General features: G+C 42.6%; 1 protein-coding gene across 7 annotated transcripts in view; it reads right to left on the bottom strand.

Moving 5' to 3' along the window:
* The window catches only part of UBR3 (ubiquitin protein ligase E3 component n-recognin 3), a 2,118,328-nt gene that overhangs the window by 1,109,596 nt on the left and 987,412 nt on the right, over positions 1–21,320 (bottom strand). For all 7 annotated transcript variants that reach the window (XM_086956098.1, XM_086956102.1, XM_086956099.1 and 4 more), the window contains exon 18: positions 2,554–2,696. In XM_086956098.1, coding sequence (XP_086812224.1) covers positions 2,554–2,696 — 143 coding nt within the window. The remainder of the gene's footprint in view (positions 1–2,553; positions 2,697–21,320) is intronic.

Below are 21,320 nucleotides of genomic sequence, written 5' to 3'. Positions count from 1 at the left end.
AAAGCGGAATGAGGGTGGAAGAATCAACAAGGGGTGCAGGTGATGGAGAAGTAAGCCAGTGGTAGGAGGGAAGCAAACAAAGAGGGGAAGCAAGCATTGTTAGGGGGAGGAAAAATAAACGAGAGAGCAAATGGAGGAGACCGGAGATGAACATGGGCAAGGGAGAGAGCGACAGACCACAAAGTGGGGAAGAGAAGCGGTCTAGGGATACAGCTGGAAAATATGCACTCTTGTACAGTGCTTAAACAAAAGGGAAAAAATGAGCACATAAAAAATGAGCAGTGGAAGAACACAGATGTAAATGTAAATGTGTATGTATTTATATAGCGCCTTCTACCCAGAGGTCTCGTAGCGCTGTATTCATACCGCTGTGTAACCCTTCCTGGCTTTCCTGCGAGATGTCCACTCCTGGGCACCCCCAAGGTGAAGCCAGGCATCCAAGCGCTGCTGGGGTCGTTATGGAGATTAAGCAAGCTATTGCCCAGAGTCACAGAGTGGGACCCATGATTAGACTAGGCACCGGGGCGAGAATTATCAGGTCCGGGGAGAGTCCAAGGCGGGAATTGAACCCTGGTCCCGGGCCAGACCTCTGCATCAGGGTCTGCCACTCTAACCATTGAGCCACACTTCTCCACAGATAATGGGACCATTCTACAGGGGAGGGACAAATATAAGACGAGGAAGGATAGGCCACACAAGCTCACAAATAGGAAGCAAGAAAATGAGTAGTCCCTATCCCTATCAAGGTAGTTAAAAATCTGGGGGTTAAGTTAGATCTAGCACGTAAAATGAAAGAGCAAGTCCTATCTACTATGGGCTCCTGTTTCCGCATACTATGTTTACTCAAGAAGGCATTTCCATTCCTCCACTATCGGCCAGGATGACCTTAGGGCAAGCTTTGGTTGAAAGCAGACTGGATTATGGAAATGCTCTAATGGCATCTGCAACGAGTCCTTAGTGTTGTAATTGCAAGCCGGGCAAAACACAACTGCCCAGCTGATTTGTAATCGACCATTCAGAATGTCCTCTGCGCCCCTCTTAAAATCTCTTCACTGGTTGCCAGTAAAGAAAAAGATAACTTCAAACTGTGCTGTTTAACCTACAGAGTCCAGTTGGGCAAAGGCTCTGAATATATATGTCAGCAGCTTAAACGCTATCATACCGCTAAAAGTCTACGCTCCAGTGAGAAAGAGCTACAGTCAGTCCTGCACTTTTGTCAATCTACATGTGGTGGCAGGTCCTTTTCATATTTGGCCCCAACCTCTAGAACAAATTGCCTCTCACTGTTAGAACCTGCAGGGACTATCACACTTTCAGGAAAGCCCTAAAAACGTCATTGTTTTAGACCTGGTCTCTTTCTGGCTTTACTGTAATGTTGCTGTGCTGAAATACCACGGTTCGGATGAGTTGTGCGCGTTCTGTTAAACCTTTCTTTCATTCATTCATTGACAACTAAGCCAACAAATGGTAAGCAATGGGTGAACTTTAACCCCACTGTAAGCTAACATATGTCTTGCAACAGACCGCAAATACTCTGTCTGGTTAAGGAGACCTAAAAAAGAAGGCACGTGGTCTAATATGCAAATGGATGGATCATTCTCTACTTGAGACCTGGTTACAAAATTGGGAGTGCTCTGCCCTAGATATCTGCACTCAGTGTATTGTTTTGTGGCCTCTTGTATGGTTTGAAAACTGTCCCAAACAAGACTAAGAACAGAAGGTCAATGCTTTAGGGATCAGGTGCACAATTTTAGATTGTAAGGGTAGGAATACACTTCCAAACCCTCCTGTAGGTAGGGATTTCTCAAGTTCTACAAATGAGGTCCTTCAGATAAAAGGGGTAGTAGTGCAAATGCTCTGGCGAGAAGGCTGAAAACACGCACATGGGCTTCTCCGTTAAATTGGAGAAGGACCAGCGATGGAAATCCTGTGCTTATTAAGAAGGAAGAAGGAGACAAGAGCATAAGAGTAACAGGAACGGACAACGCACTCCTAAACAGGAAAATGGTAACTTCAGAGAAAACATTATGTAAGCTTAAACAATAACCAAGATTCTTCCTGGGAATGAGATGCAACATAGATGCTTGGAGATCGATTTTGAAACAATGAGACCTCAATTTCCATCTGAACTTTCCCATTAGACTAGTAATTGCTTGAGGGTACAACATCAGTGTTGTTTCTGTTCTTTATCTGCCAAACCTCTAAGTGCTTAGTGAGCCACAAGATGCCAGTACAAAGAGCTATTTATATATTTTTTTGAATTTCATTGACATCTATTATTACAACAAATGAGCAAAGAGGATACATATGTCTGAAAAGAAAGAGAGAAATCGCAGCAACAGTACTTTAAGTTCACACATCACTAAAATATTTTACCATTCCATTATTTGCCTTTATTTCTTGAACTTAATAGGTATTTAACAGTCCCGGGATCATGGATTAAGTATTACATTTTTATTTAAATATATAAATAATTCAGAAATTCTTAATGAAAAAAACAACAACAAGATAAGCATCTACATCGAGAAGCATTTAATTTATATAAAGTTATACCTTTAGGTGTGTACATCCCCTGCTGCATGGAACCTCCAGGTTCAAAGACAGGAGCTTTGAAATCAGCCACAGCAGATAACACCGATTCAAAACCAGAACTTCCAGGTAAAATACCACTTTTTGGATTAGGGTTTTCTGGTATGTGAACTACAGATTAAGAAAAAGGCATAACTGCTACTTATGGAATATTACATTTGGCAAATCAACGGAGGAGACAAAGACGTAGTTTCTATTAAGAGGCTACAGCAACAGGGAAACCATAAAAAGGATGAAGCCACACGGCTACAATTACTTTCCATCCTCCGATGCACCTAAAAATGTAGGAAAGAAAATAAGCCCACAAAGCATAATGTATCGTTCACAACAAATTCGTTTACGTTTTCCAGTCACATAACCAGGAATGTACACGTCAATGGAAAGAACAACACAGACATAAAGAGAAACAGGGAAGAGATTAAGAGTAGAAGGAAAAAAATGATTTTTTTTAACGACCATCGTCGATACTTTTAGTGCCTCACCCTGAAAAGAAGGACAAACAGCATGACCCAGGCGACTTAAGTATTGCTTGGAGAAACCCTCAATAAAGCAAGTTACCTAGGAACCACGAATACCTTTCAGCCCAGTAGGCTGTGATCAAACAGGAGGCCATCTGAAAATCCTGGCTGGCGGTGGTGAGCCTTCCTACCCTTACAGAGAAACAAGGGTTTCCTTTCCATTTGAGTTTCTTTGGAAGTGTGAGGCAGGCTGCAGCATATCACGCTTATTCTGGAACCTTTGGAACCTTCAATATTATGACCTATGGTTCAGAAGATCTTTCATTCCAAAGGCACCCATAAACCGGATCATAACCCCCAGTTCCTCAGATCTAAGTCAACCCTTGTGGGGGCCCACGGAATACTCCAGGAACTATGAATGTTCCTGCTGTTCAGAAATATAAATCACAAAATATTAGCCCCTAAAATTTAGTAACTCAAGGAACAAACTGTGAGCGTCTAGTATAATTTCAGCATCAGTAGACCTCTTGCTTGAATACTGTCTCTGATGACTAACTTATGCTGTAACCATCTTCACCTCAGCTCTGTCTAGTGCCCTTTTAACTGACCACTGCTCTAAGCTATATCTAGTGCCACCCGTTTAATGACCACTGAAGTTCAAGTTGCTTCATTAACTGGACACAAACTATGACTTTAGACAAGTTTCTTTGTGCATCACTTTTATGTCAGCTGGTGTAAGAAATTGGGTTATTGATTGAGGCAGGTGGAAACCATACTCAAGCAAGAATCACAATCCTGGTCAGGGTCGACCGCAAAAGTCACTCAATTAACCTGTGCTTAACCCTCGGTTAACCTGGCACAAAAGTAGTCAAGCATAACTTAGAAGCACTGTGTAAAATATTTATACAGCACACAAACAGTAATAAAGTGAAAACATAACACAAGAAAATTCCCAAACCAATTTAGAAATGAAGAAATGTTTAATAAATAAAATGACCAGTGTGGAGTCTAAAGTTAGGGGCAACAGCGAAGGTGCAGGGGTTGCACTCAAGGGGTATATTGGGCTGGTATTGGCTTACCTTCGGAAAATTCCTGAAATAAATTCCAGTAAAAGGTAGAGTTCAGCCGAGCAAGGCAGCAGGCTGTGTCTGAGGAGTCGTTGTCATCACAGAGCAGCCGCTGGACAAAGTCTCAGTGAAGTCATCAACAATGGCGGGTAAAAGCTCACGGTAGGAAAGGTTGGATTTCCAGGCCGAGGAGGTAGTCACTATGGAGCTGGTCACTGTCGACCAGTGACATTTTTTCCCTTTGGACCTAAACAACTTTTTGGAAGTTGAAAAACTTTAGCAGGACGAAGCTGCAGGCTGTAGCCGAGGAGGTTTCGATGAGGCAAAACAACGTTGACAAGAGGTACCTCTAAACAAAATTTGTTGCTGCAGAGAAAAAACATAGCAGTAGCTACCACAAAGTCAGGCCAACCAGCAATGCACCTTGGGCAGATCATCTGGCAAGTAGGTCCCAGACTTCTGTTGGTTCTCCAGGAAGTTTTTGGGGAAATGTGTTATAAGTCCCCAGTTATAGGGTTAGGCAGGAACAGTACCACCAACACCCACTACCAAGGATCCAGGAACCTGGGGGTACAACTTAGGGAAAGTGATAGGACTCACTCCACCAACGGCCTGGTGCAGATTTCAAGACCTCAGGAATTTGTAATGTTTCTGTAGTTTACAGAGGAGGCTAGCCAACTACCCCTTGGAGTCACTTCTGATATTCCTGGGTTGAAGGAGGTAGCCCAGTTCACCTATAAGAAGCAAGGTTATCCTTCAAGTACTTAGATAGTCCTCAGAAAGCAGCAAGGTAGAACATCTGAAATCTTCCATATGTCCAAGAGTGTACTGAAGAGGTGGTCCGAGGGTCCAATATTTACACCTGGTGCCATTCTTAGGGGGGAGGGGGGAGACACCCTGGCCTACCTACACATCTGGTTCTGGAAAGATCTTACCTTCCCCTGCCAAAGCTCCAAGAAATATGGGATAACAAAAGGCTAGTGTCAGGTTTTTTTTGTTTTCTGGATGCACAGTCCTTTGAAGTGTAAGTGGGGCAGCAAACAGCTACATCCCCAGCCATCCTGCCCACATCTGCTTCCTTTTCTTGTCACTGTCTGGGAGGAATGCTCAAAGCCCAACAGCAAAGCCATTCACAGTCATGTGACCCAGGACACTGGCAGCAGGTACAAAATTGGTTATGGCAAGAAAATGCCAACTTTCTAAAAGTGGCGTTTTCAGAATTGTAACCAAAATCAAACATTACCATTAAAGAGAATTATAAATTACAAATCATTTGAGCCCAAACTTGACAGCTTCATCTGCTCCCAATCCAAGGTTACGACTTGTTGAATTTAATAAAGTAACCCAACATTATCAAGTTGGAGAGAGAGGCATTAAAGTTGTGAAAAACTTAATTTGTGGCTTTCGCTAATCTTGAACATCCATGTTCTACTTTTCAAATACAATGCGCCCTGCTATAGGGGCCTTTAGGGCCTGCCTTAGGGATAACTTACATGTATTAAAAAGAAAGGTTTATGACTGGCAAATGTTTATTTTGCCAGGTTCAAATGCAATTTAAAACTGCTGTACAGGCTTCAAGGGCATGACTGAGACATGTGTTAAGGGAATACTTTTAGTGGGTGGTACAATGAGTGTTGTAGACCCACTAGTAGCATTTTATTTACAGGGCCTGTGTGCATTGTACAATACACTAGGGACTTATAAGTAAATTAAATGTTCCAAGGAGGTATAGGCTAATTTTACCATGTTTCAGGGAGAGAGAAAGAGCACTTTAGGACAGGTTAGCAGTGATAAAGTTTAGAGTCCTAATACCAACAAAATTAATTTAGCTAAGAGCTTTGCTACCCTTAGTCTGGGGATGCCAAGTCCCAGTTTGCCTTGCCACTAGGAGGAGGGGCCTGGATTGCCACTTATCGCCATGGCCACAGTAGCACTATAAAGCGCTAAATAGCGCCTGAGGTCATCCTGCAGCATGGGAAGCGGGGAGATTTTCTGCCCTTGGTCTGGGGACTCCAAGCTCCACTTTGCTTTGCCACAAGGAGAAGGGGCCACGATTGCTGCTTCCAGCCACTGCTGCTTTAGCGCTATATAGCACATGTGGTCACACAGCGGCGCAGGAGGCCGAGAGTTTGATTCCCAAATCCATATTAATGCTGAATGCTCTAATAGGTATGCCCCCTGCAGGAGGATTTCCTATCGGTTTGTCATTCTGGACCCTTCACCTTTTAATGAAGCTATTGGTTTAATAACTGCCCTGAGCAACGAATTTGAAAATCTGAAGCAAATATTATTGGGCATGGTGAAGACTTCGTAATTTGCTAGGGACCGTGGTGCATTTGTCACAGCAGTTTTACAACTATCCGAGTTTATCTGCTCTGCATGGTCTCAGGAGTACGAACAGTCAGCCAGCCTCTCCTGAAGATTCTGCTCCCTCTCATCGAGCAGTTCATAATAGTAATCATTGGAACCAATATGGCAGCATGGATAGATGATCTGTTCCATTTCCAACTGCTCTCTGCATGTCAGAGAATATTCAAGCTCCACCTATCCATTCTACTTTGCCAGGATTGAGAGGTGCAGACAATGGGATTATACGTTGTTTAATCTGTATGTTACCCCCTTAGAGGATGTCATCAGGCAGTTTGGCTTCTCGCTAGAGTCCTACGCCGATGATACCCAGATCGTAGTTTCTATCTCTGGCAATCCAGATGAAACAGTGGCTTGCTTCAATCGGTGTATGACCTGCGTGGATCACTGGATGAGCACGAACTGCCTAAGGATGAATGGAAGTAAAACCGAGGTGCTTCTCTTTGGCTCTGACTCCTCCATTTGGTCTGAGAAATGGTGGCCTCAGATAATGGGAATGTCTCCCAAACCTGTAAAAAAGGCCAAAAATGTAGGAGTCATTTTTGATGATAGCCTCACGTTTCAATTCCAAACCAATAAGGTCGCCTCGCAGGTGCATTTCACTTTAAAACTAATTCAGAAGGTGAAACCTTATATTCCGCCAGCCGCAGTTAAAACACTGGTAACAACTTTGGCATTGGCTAGACTGGACTATGGAAATGCCCTTTACTTGGGTCTTCAGAAACAACACCTCCTCAAACTCCAACGGGTTCAAAACTCCGCTGCTAGGATGTTGTTGAATATCCCTAAGTTCCAGTCTGTGTCCCATGGCCTCCAACACCTTCACTGGCTACCAGTGAGTAAGAGAGCTGAATTTAAAGCCTTATGTCTGGCTTTCAAGGCCCTTCGGGGGACAGGACCTGAATACCTTAAACAGCATCTATTATGGTATCGTCCAAACATGACACTTCGTTCAGCCACGAGCAAACTTCTTTAGGTACCCAAGTTCAGGAGGGTGCGCTAGGGAGGAAATAGTTTCTTCTTCCACACAGTCAAATTATGGAACCCACTTCCGATACCCATAAAGAACAGCACAACTCTTCTTTCCTTTAGAAAGGCGTTGAAAACCTGGCTTTTCTCGACCTAATCTATTTTTCATTTCTAACATTTTTCCTCGGCTGCAGCGCCTAGACGGCCTCGGGCATTCGAGCGCTACATAAATTTTAAATTCATGCATTAATTCATTGATTTGAAATGATGATCTCCCAGGCCCCTCTGGATTAGTCCCTACAAGGAGAATGCAGACAAGCTTTCTCTCAAGAACAAGCAACTCAGTCCTTACGGTAAATGTTCTAAAGCTATCGCCTGGCCCCATCGAGGCGATGACTCATTGAAAAATGAGACCCTCCACTGGATTAGATACATTAGACAATGCTACTCGATTGTCTACTCAGATATAATGTATGCAAAATGCCTCATAGCCCCTGCTGAATCATGGGACTCAACTGAACTACCCTTGACTGCTCCTGAACTGGTTGAAGGACTGATTTCATTAGAACAACAAACCCTTCCTGTGTTACAGAGTCAGCTTGGGCACATCACCTAATCACCACCTTCTCCTTAACAGCTGAGAGGGAGATCGTGGTGCAGGAAATTCCAAACTACCCTCTCGTTAAGGACCAAAATACACAGTTGAGATCAACTATTCTAGCAGACCAAACATTACCTATAGAACTAACAGGTTCACAAAAACAGAACAACCCAGCACACACAACAGTTACGACCCCCAAAGCGCTAGGACGCGCCTCGAAGGGCAGCACAGCAATAGATCAAATTTTCATACAATACTCCGAAGAAGAAATTTTCATGGTCATAGCCATGGGTAGACTAGATGGGGCACCAGGACTGAACAACATACCTCAAGCAATTTATAAGCAAGACCCTAACTTATGGGTGGCTCCGTTGTCCCGGCTGTTCCACGAGGTGGGCACTACAAACAGCGTTCCAGAGAGCTGGGAGGTTCAATAATCAATCCTGTATTTAAGGGTGGGGAACGAACCGATCCAGCTAATTATCGACTGATTGCCTTAATAGATGCTGAAGCAAAATATTATTCCTCATTGATCCTGGGAGACTTAATAAGCTAGTGTGAGAGTAACAAAAAATCCCCAACAACCAGTCCGGCTTCTGCATGTGACACTGGTACCATCACGAACGTCCTCGCTCTAGGTCTAATGGCAGACAAAATCTTACGACATCGAAAGAATCTGTATCTATGCTTTATCGACTTTAAAGCTGCAGTTGACCAAGTCAACAGAGGCATCTCCTATGGCACAAGTTGAAGCAGTGGGACCTTCTGGAAGCAATACTGACACCAATAATGGAACTATACACCGACACGTGGATGCAAGTTAAAATAGCAGATGGAAAGAGGCTTACCAGAAAAATCTACAAGCGTGAGGGCTTAAAGCAAGGCTGCGTCCTAGCGCCACACTTGTTCAACTTATTCATGGATGATTTATCACCAAGGCTAGACGAGACCAACTCGCATCCCCCATGTTTTGGCACACTGCCTATTACACATCTATCCTATGCTGATGACATAGTGCTCCTAAGTCACACAATAACTGGCCTGCAAAGAGCGATCAACGAATTAGGGAACTTCGCCAAGAATAACTTGCTAGAAATAAATGTCACAAAAACAAAAGCCATTATTATAAGCCATTGCGTCCACAAACAATCACCATTCAAAATCAGCAACACTAGAAGTGGTTAGTAGTTACAAATACTTTGGGATATATTTGGACAATAGATTAACCTTTCAAACGCAGAATGAGGCCATACTAAAAAAGGGAAATGGCCTAACATCTGCTTTCTGTTCAATCTCAAAGAGGCTAAAAGGCACATTGTACACTCCACTTTACCAACTTTAGCCTTACAAAGTGAAGTACAAAGTGAAGTTTAACACAGGAAAGACACAGCGATACTGGACAGCCTCCAAACTCTGGTATACAAAACTGCATTTTCTCTACCACGTAACTCCTCACAGGCACGTGTCCAGTTAGAATTTGGGCTGCAAGAGCAGCATCTACATCGAAGATACACAACAATAAAAACCTGGTATAAAGTCTGGAGCAACCAAGAAAATGAGATTAATAACTGGAATGCATTACAAGGCAATTCTCAGTTCGCCTACAACGAGTATCTACAATCATCTTTAAAGCTTACCAACATGGTATACCTTTGGCAGCGGAATCTACCATTTACTTCTTTTCAACAAATACTAAAGAAGGTGGCAAAGCAGCATTCATTAATGGAGGACAAAGCCAGGTTAAGCAAGTGATCCCATGCATGGATGGTTCTGCACTCGTATGCAAAACCGCAACCAGCAACATATTGGGTCTGTCCTTTTTTCCTCATTTAAAGACTATGTTGTTAGCAACACGATTTGGAATGCTGCCATCTAACGCAGACCAGCCAAGCTGGAGGTATCAGGGCCCAAAGTCATGTAGCCTTTGTATATCACCAACACAGAATTTCCTTAATTTATTATGTATCTGCCCAGCCCTAAGTCTACACAGTCGCAAACTGCTGAATAAATTATTCAACGCAAGAGGCATTCGTTCTTGTAGAACTGCAATATTAAAATGTCTCAACCCGAATGACCCACAGCTTAACTGTCATTTATTAACATTTTTAATTAACTACGAGAAAGTATTAAAACACGGCTAGTGGCCATGCACAACGGCACTTTAGAGACCATGGCCTGTGTTTCCTTTTCATCATCCTGTATACCCTGTGTATTTATGACCCACAGATTAACTGTCTTAGTAAAATCTTTATTTTTAGATATGAGGAAGCATCATAACATGATTATGGGCAAAGCACGACGGCACTTTAGAGACTATGTCTCAGGTCCTTTTTTCCGTTATCCTATGCATTGCTCACCTACTTAGATTCTATGCACCTTAACTGAATGTTTTTGTCTCCATGGCAAGCTGGATTTCAAGCTTTTGCCAGCAAAATAGATCGGGAGCTTCGGTTTGTCCTGATATACTGGAAGATAGTGACCATTGGTAAGGGAAGCCTCTATGCCGCCTTTGTAGACCTTAAGTCGGCATTCAACCTTGTCCCCACACTAATTTATGGCATTACCTTACAAGAACTAGGGTTGTCATCAGAACTCCTGTCCGTGATCAATTGATTACATGAAGATAACAGCGCAAAAATTAGATGAGGTATGCAGGGAGAAGTTACTAAATCATTCCCTGTAGAGAGAGGCGTGCGCCAAGGCTGCATGATGGCCCCAAAGCTATTATCATTATATATTAGCAGGATAGTGGACTACATGAGTTCTACCCCTTCGGATGCCCCTGTACTGGCAGGCAATAAAATGCCAATACTAATGTTTGCTGATGACACATTGATTTTATCCAAGACCCCAAGCGGACTCCAGAAAACCCTAAAAACATTTGAGGGATCCTGCTTACGGCGGGGCTTGGAGGTCAATTGATGACATTTAATCCACATAGAGCCTTCAAGGAGGGGGGGGGCATACGAAAGAACCGTTAGAACAGGTCAAGGAGTTCACCTATCTAGGGGTTAACTTTCAAAACAATATGTAGTGGGATCACCAGATAGATCTAGCATCCCTTAAACATAGGCAACTTTCAGGGATTTTACACCTGGAACATAACTCTTCACATACTAAGCCTATTAGCCCAGTTTTAGAAATTTACAACATGAAAGTCATTAGCTCAGCCCTCTATGGTTCTAAACTCTGGGGGGTGCGAGAACCTACTAACTCTCACGTCTTCTGAAAATAGGTTCTTGAGAAAAATAACTAGACTTCCACAAAGTACCCTAATGTGCCCATTATTACATGATATGGGGAGAAAAACGATTGCAGCCGTAGCCAAACTTCGACACCTTCTCTATTGGCGGAGACTCTGGACTACGCCAGGCTGATGCTTTACACCATATAAAATGGCTATGGGCGGTTAGAGACCTCGTCTAATATAGGTATGACCTCCCTATGGTCTGATCCTGAAAATTCCTGAAAAAAGGAGGTTCTGAAGGCTAAATATTGGGAATGGTCTCAGTATAACATCAACAGACTAAGTGAGCCATCCTCTCTAACTGGCCTTTTTTGGAACATAAAGTTATCCTGAAGCTTAAGACATACTGGGACCAAATCACGAAACCGCTAGACCGCAAACTGTATTTTCAGTTTAGGGTAGGCACACTGCCAGTAAGAGCATTCACTGCTAGACAGAATAATCCTACTGTAGATACATGCCCGGTGTGTAAGTCTAGCAATGAATCTCTGGTTTATCTTTTGGTTTGTGCTGGGTATGCTGCTCCACGTCGCATTTGGTTGCTTCCAATTTGTAAGCTCCTGGGCACCAGATGGGCTAGCGAAGCCAAAAGAATTTTGCAGACCATTACCTCAGCAACAATTGCTATAGCCATGGCAAAGTTCTTAGGGTTGTCATGGGTTTTAAGCGCCCACTCAATACGTGTCAGTGAGGAAATTTAATGATGTGATCTAAAACAGCCATTTTCCTCTGAGCAGTCCAGGACATAATAGTGAGATTTGATTACCTAGATCCAAATGAGTTTTTAATGTAGAAGGTGGACCATAACAAGTGTTTAACTTATCCAAAATTGTGATGCGAATTGTACATATTTAAAATGTTCTTATTATGTCTTTTGTATGTGTTTTATTAAGTTTTAGATAAGTGTATTCACCTAAAGCTTTTAGCATGCCCTATCATTTATTTATATGATAATGAGACTTTAAAAATGGCCATAACAAGTGCGTGCATTTCCATATAAAAAAAGTCTCCTTTTTATAACCAATCATCGAATCTACAGGTTTTTCCTTTGGCAGCTTTTTTATCTAATCAATTCTATCTGTATTTTTGTAAATGCTTTTATGACTTATTCAGTAAAATAAAGCTGCTGAAAATGGTACTGCTGCAACCTGAATCTTCTAATACGCATATTTTGATGTACATTTTAATGGTGTTATGCATTTAGATTTATTCGTATATTGTTATGGTTTTAATTAACTAAATAATAAAATATATTCGGATTTGGATTCCTTCCTCCAAATAGTTCAGAAATGTGTTTTAAGTTAATAGCTTTGCCTATTGGATTGGTTGAGTCCAAGGATGGGACGAATGGTGTCCTCTCATTATGAAAAAAAATATAACTGGGTAGAACTATAAGGGCAACTGTCAGTTTCTCATGAGTGGCTTGGAAGTGATTAACTGACTGCCAACTAAGCATGGGCGGAAAATCCGTTTCGCTCGCGGATTTTGCGGATTTTCGGTAAATTCGCAATCCGCGAGATTCGCGAATCTCCCGCAAAATCCGCAAATCCGCGAGCAGCGGATTTTATGGCTTGCTCGCACTGTTCGCGTGAGTTCGCGGCTTCCCAGTACAACTTCGGGCCCCGCGAATAATCGCTAAATTGCAGAAATACGATCTTAGCAAAACTGAAACTACTTACCAGGTTCAAAAGTTCAGGCTCATCATTAGTAGCCATTTCCTGTAGTGCTTCCTGAGGGGCCCCTCCAGAGTTCAGTTGCCAGTTGCAACTATTATGTGACCCTGCTCTGAACCTCAGAATAGTTACACATATGCCACAAAGGTCCTGAATTACAGCTAAGGGAGACAAGCAGGAGCCAGGCTGGAAGTTCAAATCCATTAATCAGCCCCTAATTCATTATTGTCAGTTGGGGCAGGGCAGGTGTTGTAACTAATTTTGCAACAATGAAAGCACTTAGCAAGTGCAAAAGATCACTAATCAGGAAGCACTAAGGAAGCAGGTGCCAGCTAAAAAAATATTCTGTGACACATTAATCAGCCCCAAATTAATTCAGGTCACTTGAGGCAGGGAAGGTGTGCTTTGCTTTGCCACAATAATGTACACTGACTGGACAACCAGAGGGTGCTGTGATGAAACAGAGGGTGGCATGGGTGGGCCAGAGGGTGGCATGAGTAGTCAGAGAGTGGCAGTGGTGACAGAGAGTGGCAGTGATGAAGAAGAGTGTCCCAAACAGGCTGGACACGTAGAAACAACAAGTTCGCAAAACTTGCGACCCGACAGGTAAGTTCGCGTTTGCGAAATTGTACAAAACCCTCGCGAACTGGCAGAAACCAGCGCGAACACAAAAAAAAAAAATCCGCAAATTTGCGAGAATTCGCGGATTTTGCGAATTGCGAGTTCGCAAATCCGCAAAATTCGCAAACGCGAGATTCGCAAAATTCGCCCATGCTTACTGCCAACTCGAACTGCCTCTCCTTCTGTCGCAAACATCCAAATGTTCTCCATTATCGAGAGGGATACCTAGCTGGGAATTACCCAAGAGAAACCTGTTTCGCGTCTCGATAGAAAGAAAGATCTTAACACACATCTGGCAAGTAACCCTTTGTTGTTAATGAACATCTTTTTAAACAAACTACAATCACAAAAAGTCTGAATCCTCCTTGAACCTTGTCACCTGGAATATTGCAGGGATCGATCAAAACTCAATTAGGTAGATTGGGGCCTATTTGTTGAAACATTCCACGTCTGTATTTTTCAAGACACTAGGGCAAGGCTACTTAACTCATAGCATTGAAGCTATAACACCAAAAGCATGGGCAGGCTAAGGTGTCACTTAATTGAGTGCTTATGATTATTAACACCAATTCCCCAGATCTTTTAGCATTTAGTATGTCTTCCAAATCTACATCTACAATAGGTTTACCCCTTTTACAAATGCTTTCCAAACCCTAAGAATTTTTAATGTTCTCTAAACTGGTTTTAGTTATAACCACTATGTAATTATTGCAGGTGACCTCGACATGTGTTTGAGCCATATCCCCCCTTTTTGGAGTGAATTAGTTAATAAGATAAATGTTGGGAAATTCCCCTTTACTCTGCACTTAGGATAGTGCCTAAAATGAGTTCTGCTACCCACCAGAGTGTAGACATAATGGTTTCCTCTGGTCTGAGTCCATGCAACCTTCGATCTATCTTGTGACACTAGAGCACGAGTTACTTACCTTCGGTAACTATGTATCTGGTAGAGAAGTTGTCTAGCCGCAGATTTCTTAACTTAGAATATCCCCAGGCATCACACTGGATCCTGAAAATTCTTTGCAGCAGCACCTCTACGCGCAGGGGAACGGCACCATACGACCCCGCCCTGACGTCGTCCACGTATGTGACGTCAGCGAGGTCATTTAAGTCCCTCCTGGCGCACTGATGTCTGTTTTCTTTGGAGAAACTTTTCTGCGGCACAACACGGAGCCACCAACAAAAACTGTGAAAGTATGGGAACAGTGTGCGAAGGATGAAAAATCTGTGAAATAAAGAAGGAGGATGGTGCACCATTGTATAAGACAGAATCAGACATTGTCTACATGTAAGTGAAAGAGCTGTGAGAAAGAACCTCACAAAGCGAAGCGAAGGCCCTTCCCCAAGCACAACAAAGAAAACAATATCTCGACAGACAGAAATAGACTGTATTCACCATCTAGAACTGTGTCGTCCAGCAAGAACGGAGCACAAAAAGAACAACAGTCCACTGCAGGAAGGTATTAAAAGACTGGCACTTTCCCTACAGTAAAGGAGGTCTGAAACAGAGCTCAACAGATCCCCAAAGAAGATGACTATAGAGGAGACAAGAGCCCTGAGTCAATAGAGAAGGCGAGAGGGAGGGAAGGCAGCAGGAGAAGAAAAGAAGAAAAAGATGAATCTCCTGATAAAGGTGAATCAAAAGACACCATTTTACAGGAAAGAAGCCCCTTGGAGGCAGTCAGCCAGATATGGCAATTCTCAAAGGGGAGCTACAATGTGAGCACCCATGAGAGAAAAAACAATTGCAACTTAAAGAGGCAAGTGGAGAACCCCACTTGACAAGGTCCTCGCAGAACGGGGAGGATGGGTCGACGTTAAGGAATCCGCGGCTAGACAACGTCTCTACCAGATACATCGTTACCGAAGGTAAGTAACAAATACATCTGATAGAGACATCTAGCCGCAGATTCCTTAACTTAGAATAGATACCACAGCTATACCCCATTGGGTCTGTGACAGAACAACAGAAAGTGCCCAAGCACTGAGCCGGCAACAGAGTGACGGACAATGGGGGAGGCTGTGGCGGGACAGCCAGACAGCAACCCAATTATCTCGGAAGAGCAAAAGAAATGGGAAGCAAGACATCCCAAAAATGCCAGAATGGTGCTACATCACACCCGTATAAGTAGGAGATGTAGAAACATCGCCAGCCATATACCAGAACAAAAGAGAGAGAGAAAGACCCGCACAAAGGCGGAAGAAGGACCACTCTCAGCTTAATGGCGCACTATGCGGACACCAACCAAAGGTTGAGGAAAACATGAAGAGATGCAACCAGAGCCTACCAGGCTAGCCCACGAAAGTAAGGCTGAAGAGGCTACAGCCAGGAACCAAAGGACGAGAGGTAGAAACTGAGCAATGGTTTAGAAGAGCAGGCAGGAACAAGAAACACGCTAAGTACACACCCAGTCACCAAAGGGGGGACAGGGGCGAACAGTAACAATCGGAAGCACGCAGATGCGGGCTACCACTGAAACAAGCACAGATAGGACAGACACAGAGATAACAAGGTTGTGTAGCTAAAATAAGCATAGGACTGCCGAAGCAGCCAGTTTGAAGACTAAGGTGAGAACTAACTAACGAAATACAGATATACAAGGTGTAGACTATAGGACAACTGACATCAGAAGAGCTGTCCCGCAGGCACAGCCGGTATAGTATAGGGTGTTATCTAATGAAAGGGACACATCTGAAGAAAGTGGCAGCAAAGGCACCAAAGTACCAACAGGCGTGGAAAAGTAGGAAAGAATCTCAGAATTCTAGACCACATCCTCCAACTGGGAGTAAAAAGTATCCCTCGTCCAGAAAGAGAGATTTTGTTCAAAATCTGAACACCAAGAAGGGAGCAGTGTAAAGCGGGGAACCACCCCAGGGATGGGACGCGAAAGGAACCCTATTGGCATTCCCTCTTGCATCACTGAAAAGCTCCCTGACACATGGAGACATTGGACCAAATCACGCAGCAGCGAAGAGAGATGGAGATGGAGGAAGAAGAATACCCATGGCAATCTGTATATATAGATATATATATATGACCTCCAAAGTGATCCCAAGTTTGGTGCGCTCCACAGCCGGTGCTCTACGTAGGGGCCGGATCCTGGCTCAATTAATTTTTGTCAAAACAAGAGATGTGGCACTAAATAAAACTGTGCAGAAATACCCAAACTTGTGCAAACCCTCAGATTTTCGTAGCACAAGTGATATAGTATCCCATTATGATAAGGTAAGCCTCTCCAGGGAGGAGGGTGGGTCGCATGTGAATCTATGAAAGATACCAATACTGGATAACTGAAGTTACAGGTAAGTAACTCGTTTTCTTATCCAGTATTGGGGTATCTTTCATAGTTTCACATGCTTAGAATCAGAATAGCTAGCAGTAAATACTCATATGCATAGTGGACGGTGGGTATCATAAGAGGTGTAAGAGATACCATGCCAAGACCAATATAAAATTCACAAACATGTTTATCTTGTGTGAAAGAGCAAACCATACTCATACATAATAATGGTCATATAAAACATTACACTTTACAATATGAGTTACAATCCATTCTTGCCAACAGGCTTACCTTATCTAAAAAGGTTTCGTAGTACTGCTTGTCCAACTGCCGATTCAGTGACTCATATTCTGCATATATAGAAGTAACAATTGGGATCGACGACGTTGAAATCATAGTCGCTGTCGACAGAAAAGACATCGTCAACGAGGTGGTCAAGTTGTCGCAGACGGTGGACACGCCGACGAGGGAATAATAATCATCGTAGCCGGTGAGGTCCTCGTCGACGGTAGGCTCGTCGACGGAATCGTCGTCGACGGTGGACTCGTCGTCGACGGAAGGTTAGTCGTCGACAGAGAATCTTCGTCGACGGCGGAGGCTCCGTCAACGGAATCTTCGACGGCGAAGCAGGCGTCGACGAGGTGAGAACTCTCGATGACGAAGGGGCACTCGTCGTCGACGACGGCGGAGACTTTGTCGACGGTATATTTTTCTTCAACGCTGAAGATCCACTAACCTTCTGTGGTGATTTCCTCGTCGACAAAGAAGATTTAGCCATCGATGGAGGGTCCTGAAGAGATTTAGAGGCAGTTTTCTGAGAAATCTTCGCCTTGTCTCTAGATTTTACCTCAGAAGAGACTTTCTCTTTTTTTGAGGAAGAGTGACCTGCTTCAGAGGAAGACGTTTTTAAGGTCTTACTCATCTTTTCAGGAGGATCTCCAGATCTATCTCTCTTCTTAGAGATGAGAGTGGACACCCGAGGACTAATGCTGCCTTCACCTTCAGAAACTCCTTCAGACGATGCCTTCAATTTCTCCAACCAAACCAGCAGACGTTCTCCTCTATCCTTCAAGGTTTTGGCAGGGAAGGTCCTACAAATCCTGCAGTCCTTAACCTTGGTAGAGGCAATAAATACACTCCTTATGTGGGTCCTGAAAGTGAAGTCTTTTAATTCCCACAGGAAGAACAGGCTAGAAACAAGCTTTTCTTAGAATCAGACAATTTCTCATCAGAAAGAAAGGAACAAGGAAAAAACTGAGCAGAGCTCAGGGAGACTCCCTAACACACGAGGAGCGGTAGAAAATCTGAGGGTTTGCCTCTCTGTGGGAAAGGTTCTAGAGGGTGCTAATGCCTGATTGGCTGGTTTCCAAAGTTTGGTTCTTTTTACAAAAAGACTGAGATAGGCTATTGTAGTGACTTTTCTATACACTGTAGCCTAAGCAATAATGTTATTATGACTATAATGTATATGTTTTATTGTACCGCAAGACTCGCACCTCGTCGGCGGGGATGATTCTAAGCATGTGAATCTATGAAAGATACCCCAATACTGGATAAATACCAATTCTGGAGTGCCACGTCTCTGGTTTTGCCCAAAAAAAAAAAAAAAAAAAAATATATATATATATATATATATATATATATATATATATATATATATCTATATATATATAAAAACGAAAGTATGTCTGTTTGTCCTTTATGCATTACTACACCATTCATCCGATCGGCATGAAACTTTGGGAAGTTGTTGAGTACACTCCTGCAAAGGTTTCTGGCGGGGAAAAAAAATATATATATATATATATATATAGAGAAACAAAGTCCTGCAATGCGACTCCTCACATCAGGAACAGATCTCCAGAACACCAAAGGTTTGATTCAAGAAAGTGGCTTTATTTTTCCCTCGCCATCGGCATGACGCGTTTCGGCCGTCACAAAACGGCCTTGATCACATGGCCTCAAATTACCAATGGGGGTGTTTATATACTGTGTAAAATAGAGGTAGAAACAATAACATCAAATCGAAGGGGAAACGGACATGGAAAAAATACTACATTGCACACACGTAAGAAAGAAATATATACAATCTCAATAAACCATTCTAAATATGCTGGTACATGTGTGAGCTCACTATATACAATATCAATTCATATGCTTAAAATTAAGATTTTAAATAAACATAGTAAATCCGGAAAAATATGCATATCCGAAGAATAAAGTGCAAGTGCATAATCGAGCCCAATGATGAAACATAATAATTTCGCAATATGTACACTGGTTACCAAATGAGCTAATTCATATTAACTCATAACTCTATTCAAGTCAAAACATATGTGCAAATACTGATAACATGTCCATAAATAATGAAACAAACCCCATGTGATGTTACGAAAAAAACGGTGCATAAGTGCAAAAAAGTGCATAAAATACTCGCAGTTTGTACATATATGCAGTGATTTAGGAAAAAATCACAACAACAGATGTCATGTAACATGATGTACCTGCGCTAGTGCTATTAACCCACCACAGTTTAAAAACATTATAGGCTTCGTTGCTGATGTTATGTGTTCACTATAGCCATAGTGACTAAATGACAATTAATGAGTTCAAATTTGAAGACCATTTCATCAAAGCAGATGAGAACCCAGTTTCTAGTGGATATGGGCTAAGTCTGTATGGAACTGTACATTTTCAAAATAGGAAGAAATACTATGAAAGACAGAGTTACATGGGTTAGCGGAAAAAGCTGTATGAACAGGATGCTACTCTCGAGATTGCACCATAGGGTGAGGATGTTACGTTTACAAAAAAACTTGTAAATCTTCCCCCCTGTTAAGCCCATTGGGTATTCTAGTATTTAATAGAATAATATATTTACTCTCTAGTTGTCTCAGAGTTTTTTCACGGTCTCACCCTCGGATGTTCTTGGGGACGGAATCAATGACAAAGTAGGTGAGGTGGTTCAAGTTCTTGGCATGTACAAGTTCGAAATGACGGGCAACAGGGTAATTTGCATCGGAGTTAACTATTGCCCTGAGATGTTGTAATATGCGGTTGAATACCTGTAACTTGGTACTGCCCACATATTTGAGCTTGCACGTACACTCTAATACATATACAGCATGATCTGTACGACATGTATATAGTTCTCTGATGGGTGTAGGCACAGGGTTAAATGGAGATTGAAATTCCACCGTATTCACCCCGAACTTGCACGCCCTGCATGAAATGCATTTATGAAAACCTTTTTTGTTGGAGATCCTCACCTTGCTCTCACTCACCTCTGGACTAGTTTTCACTAAGCAATCTCTCATCGAGGGGCCTCTCCTAAATATAATGGAGGGTTCAGTGGGCAGTAAGTGTGACAAAGTAATATCTGTATGGAGTATGGGCCAATGTTTTTTAAGGATGCCCCTTATTTTTTTCTCCTCAGTGTTGAAGGTGGTAATTAAACTAACAGTATTAATGTCATACTTGGAGGGGTTTTCTGCCTCAACGTTCACATTCCCGATGGATTCTCCTAAGAGATCATCAGTGCTGATGCTGTTAGCCTTGTCTTTGGCTGACAAAAGGTCATCCATAAGGTAACCTCGCTTTATAAATCTCTGAATAGCCTCTTCCTGGCAGGCATTCAGATCAGACTCCGAGCTGCAAATTCTGCGCATCCGTATAAATTCCCCATAAGGGATACTTTTTATAAGATGTTTGGGGTGCGCACTAGAGGCGTGCAGAATCGAATTTCCAGCCGTATTCTTTCTGTGGAGTCTGGTAGCTAAGGTATTGTTATGGACATAAATATCAACATCCAAAAATTGGATATTGGTTTTACTGATCTGACTAGTGAACGAAAGGTTAAGACTATTGTTGTTTATAGTCCTCACAAAGTCTGTGGCAGAATTTTCACCCCCCTTCCAAATCATACAGATATCATCAATAAATCTCCAATAGTGGACGATATTATTGATGAAATCCGGAATATGCCTGAGGACATGCTCCTCCCACCACCCTACATGAAGGCACGCATAGGTGGGAGAGAAGCATGTCCCCATAGCAACTCCTCTCAACTGCTGGTAGATCTCCTTATTAAATAAGAAGTAATTATTCATCAAACACAACCTAATCATAGAAATGAGAATATCATTATGGTTCTTGTACATAAGGTTACGTTGATTTAAATAATACTTGATAGCATTGAGACCATCTGTATGTTCGATGCTAGTATATAGGGAGCAAATGTCAAGGGCCACCAAAATATACCCTTCTCTCCATTCCACCTCTTTTAGTTTAGATAAAAAATGCCCAGTATCCTTGATATAGGAAGGTAAACTAACAACAAAGTTCTGCAAAAAGAAATCGACGTATTTAGATATTGGTTCCAAAAGACTTCCTTGGGCCGAGATAATAGGTCGGCCTGGAACGGGGGACACTTGTTTGTGGATTTTGG

This window comes from Lissotriton vulgaris, chromosome 2_1, assembly GCF_964263255.1.
Source record: "Lissotriton vulgaris chromosome 2_1, aLisVul1.2, whole genome shotgun sequence".
Lineage (NCBI taxonomy): Eukaryota > Metazoa > Chordata > Amphibia > Caudata > Salamandridae > Lissotriton > Lissotriton vulgaris.
The sequence above is the reverse complement of the archived record's forward strand: the minus strand, read 5'-3'. Positions and strand labels throughout refer to the sequence as shown.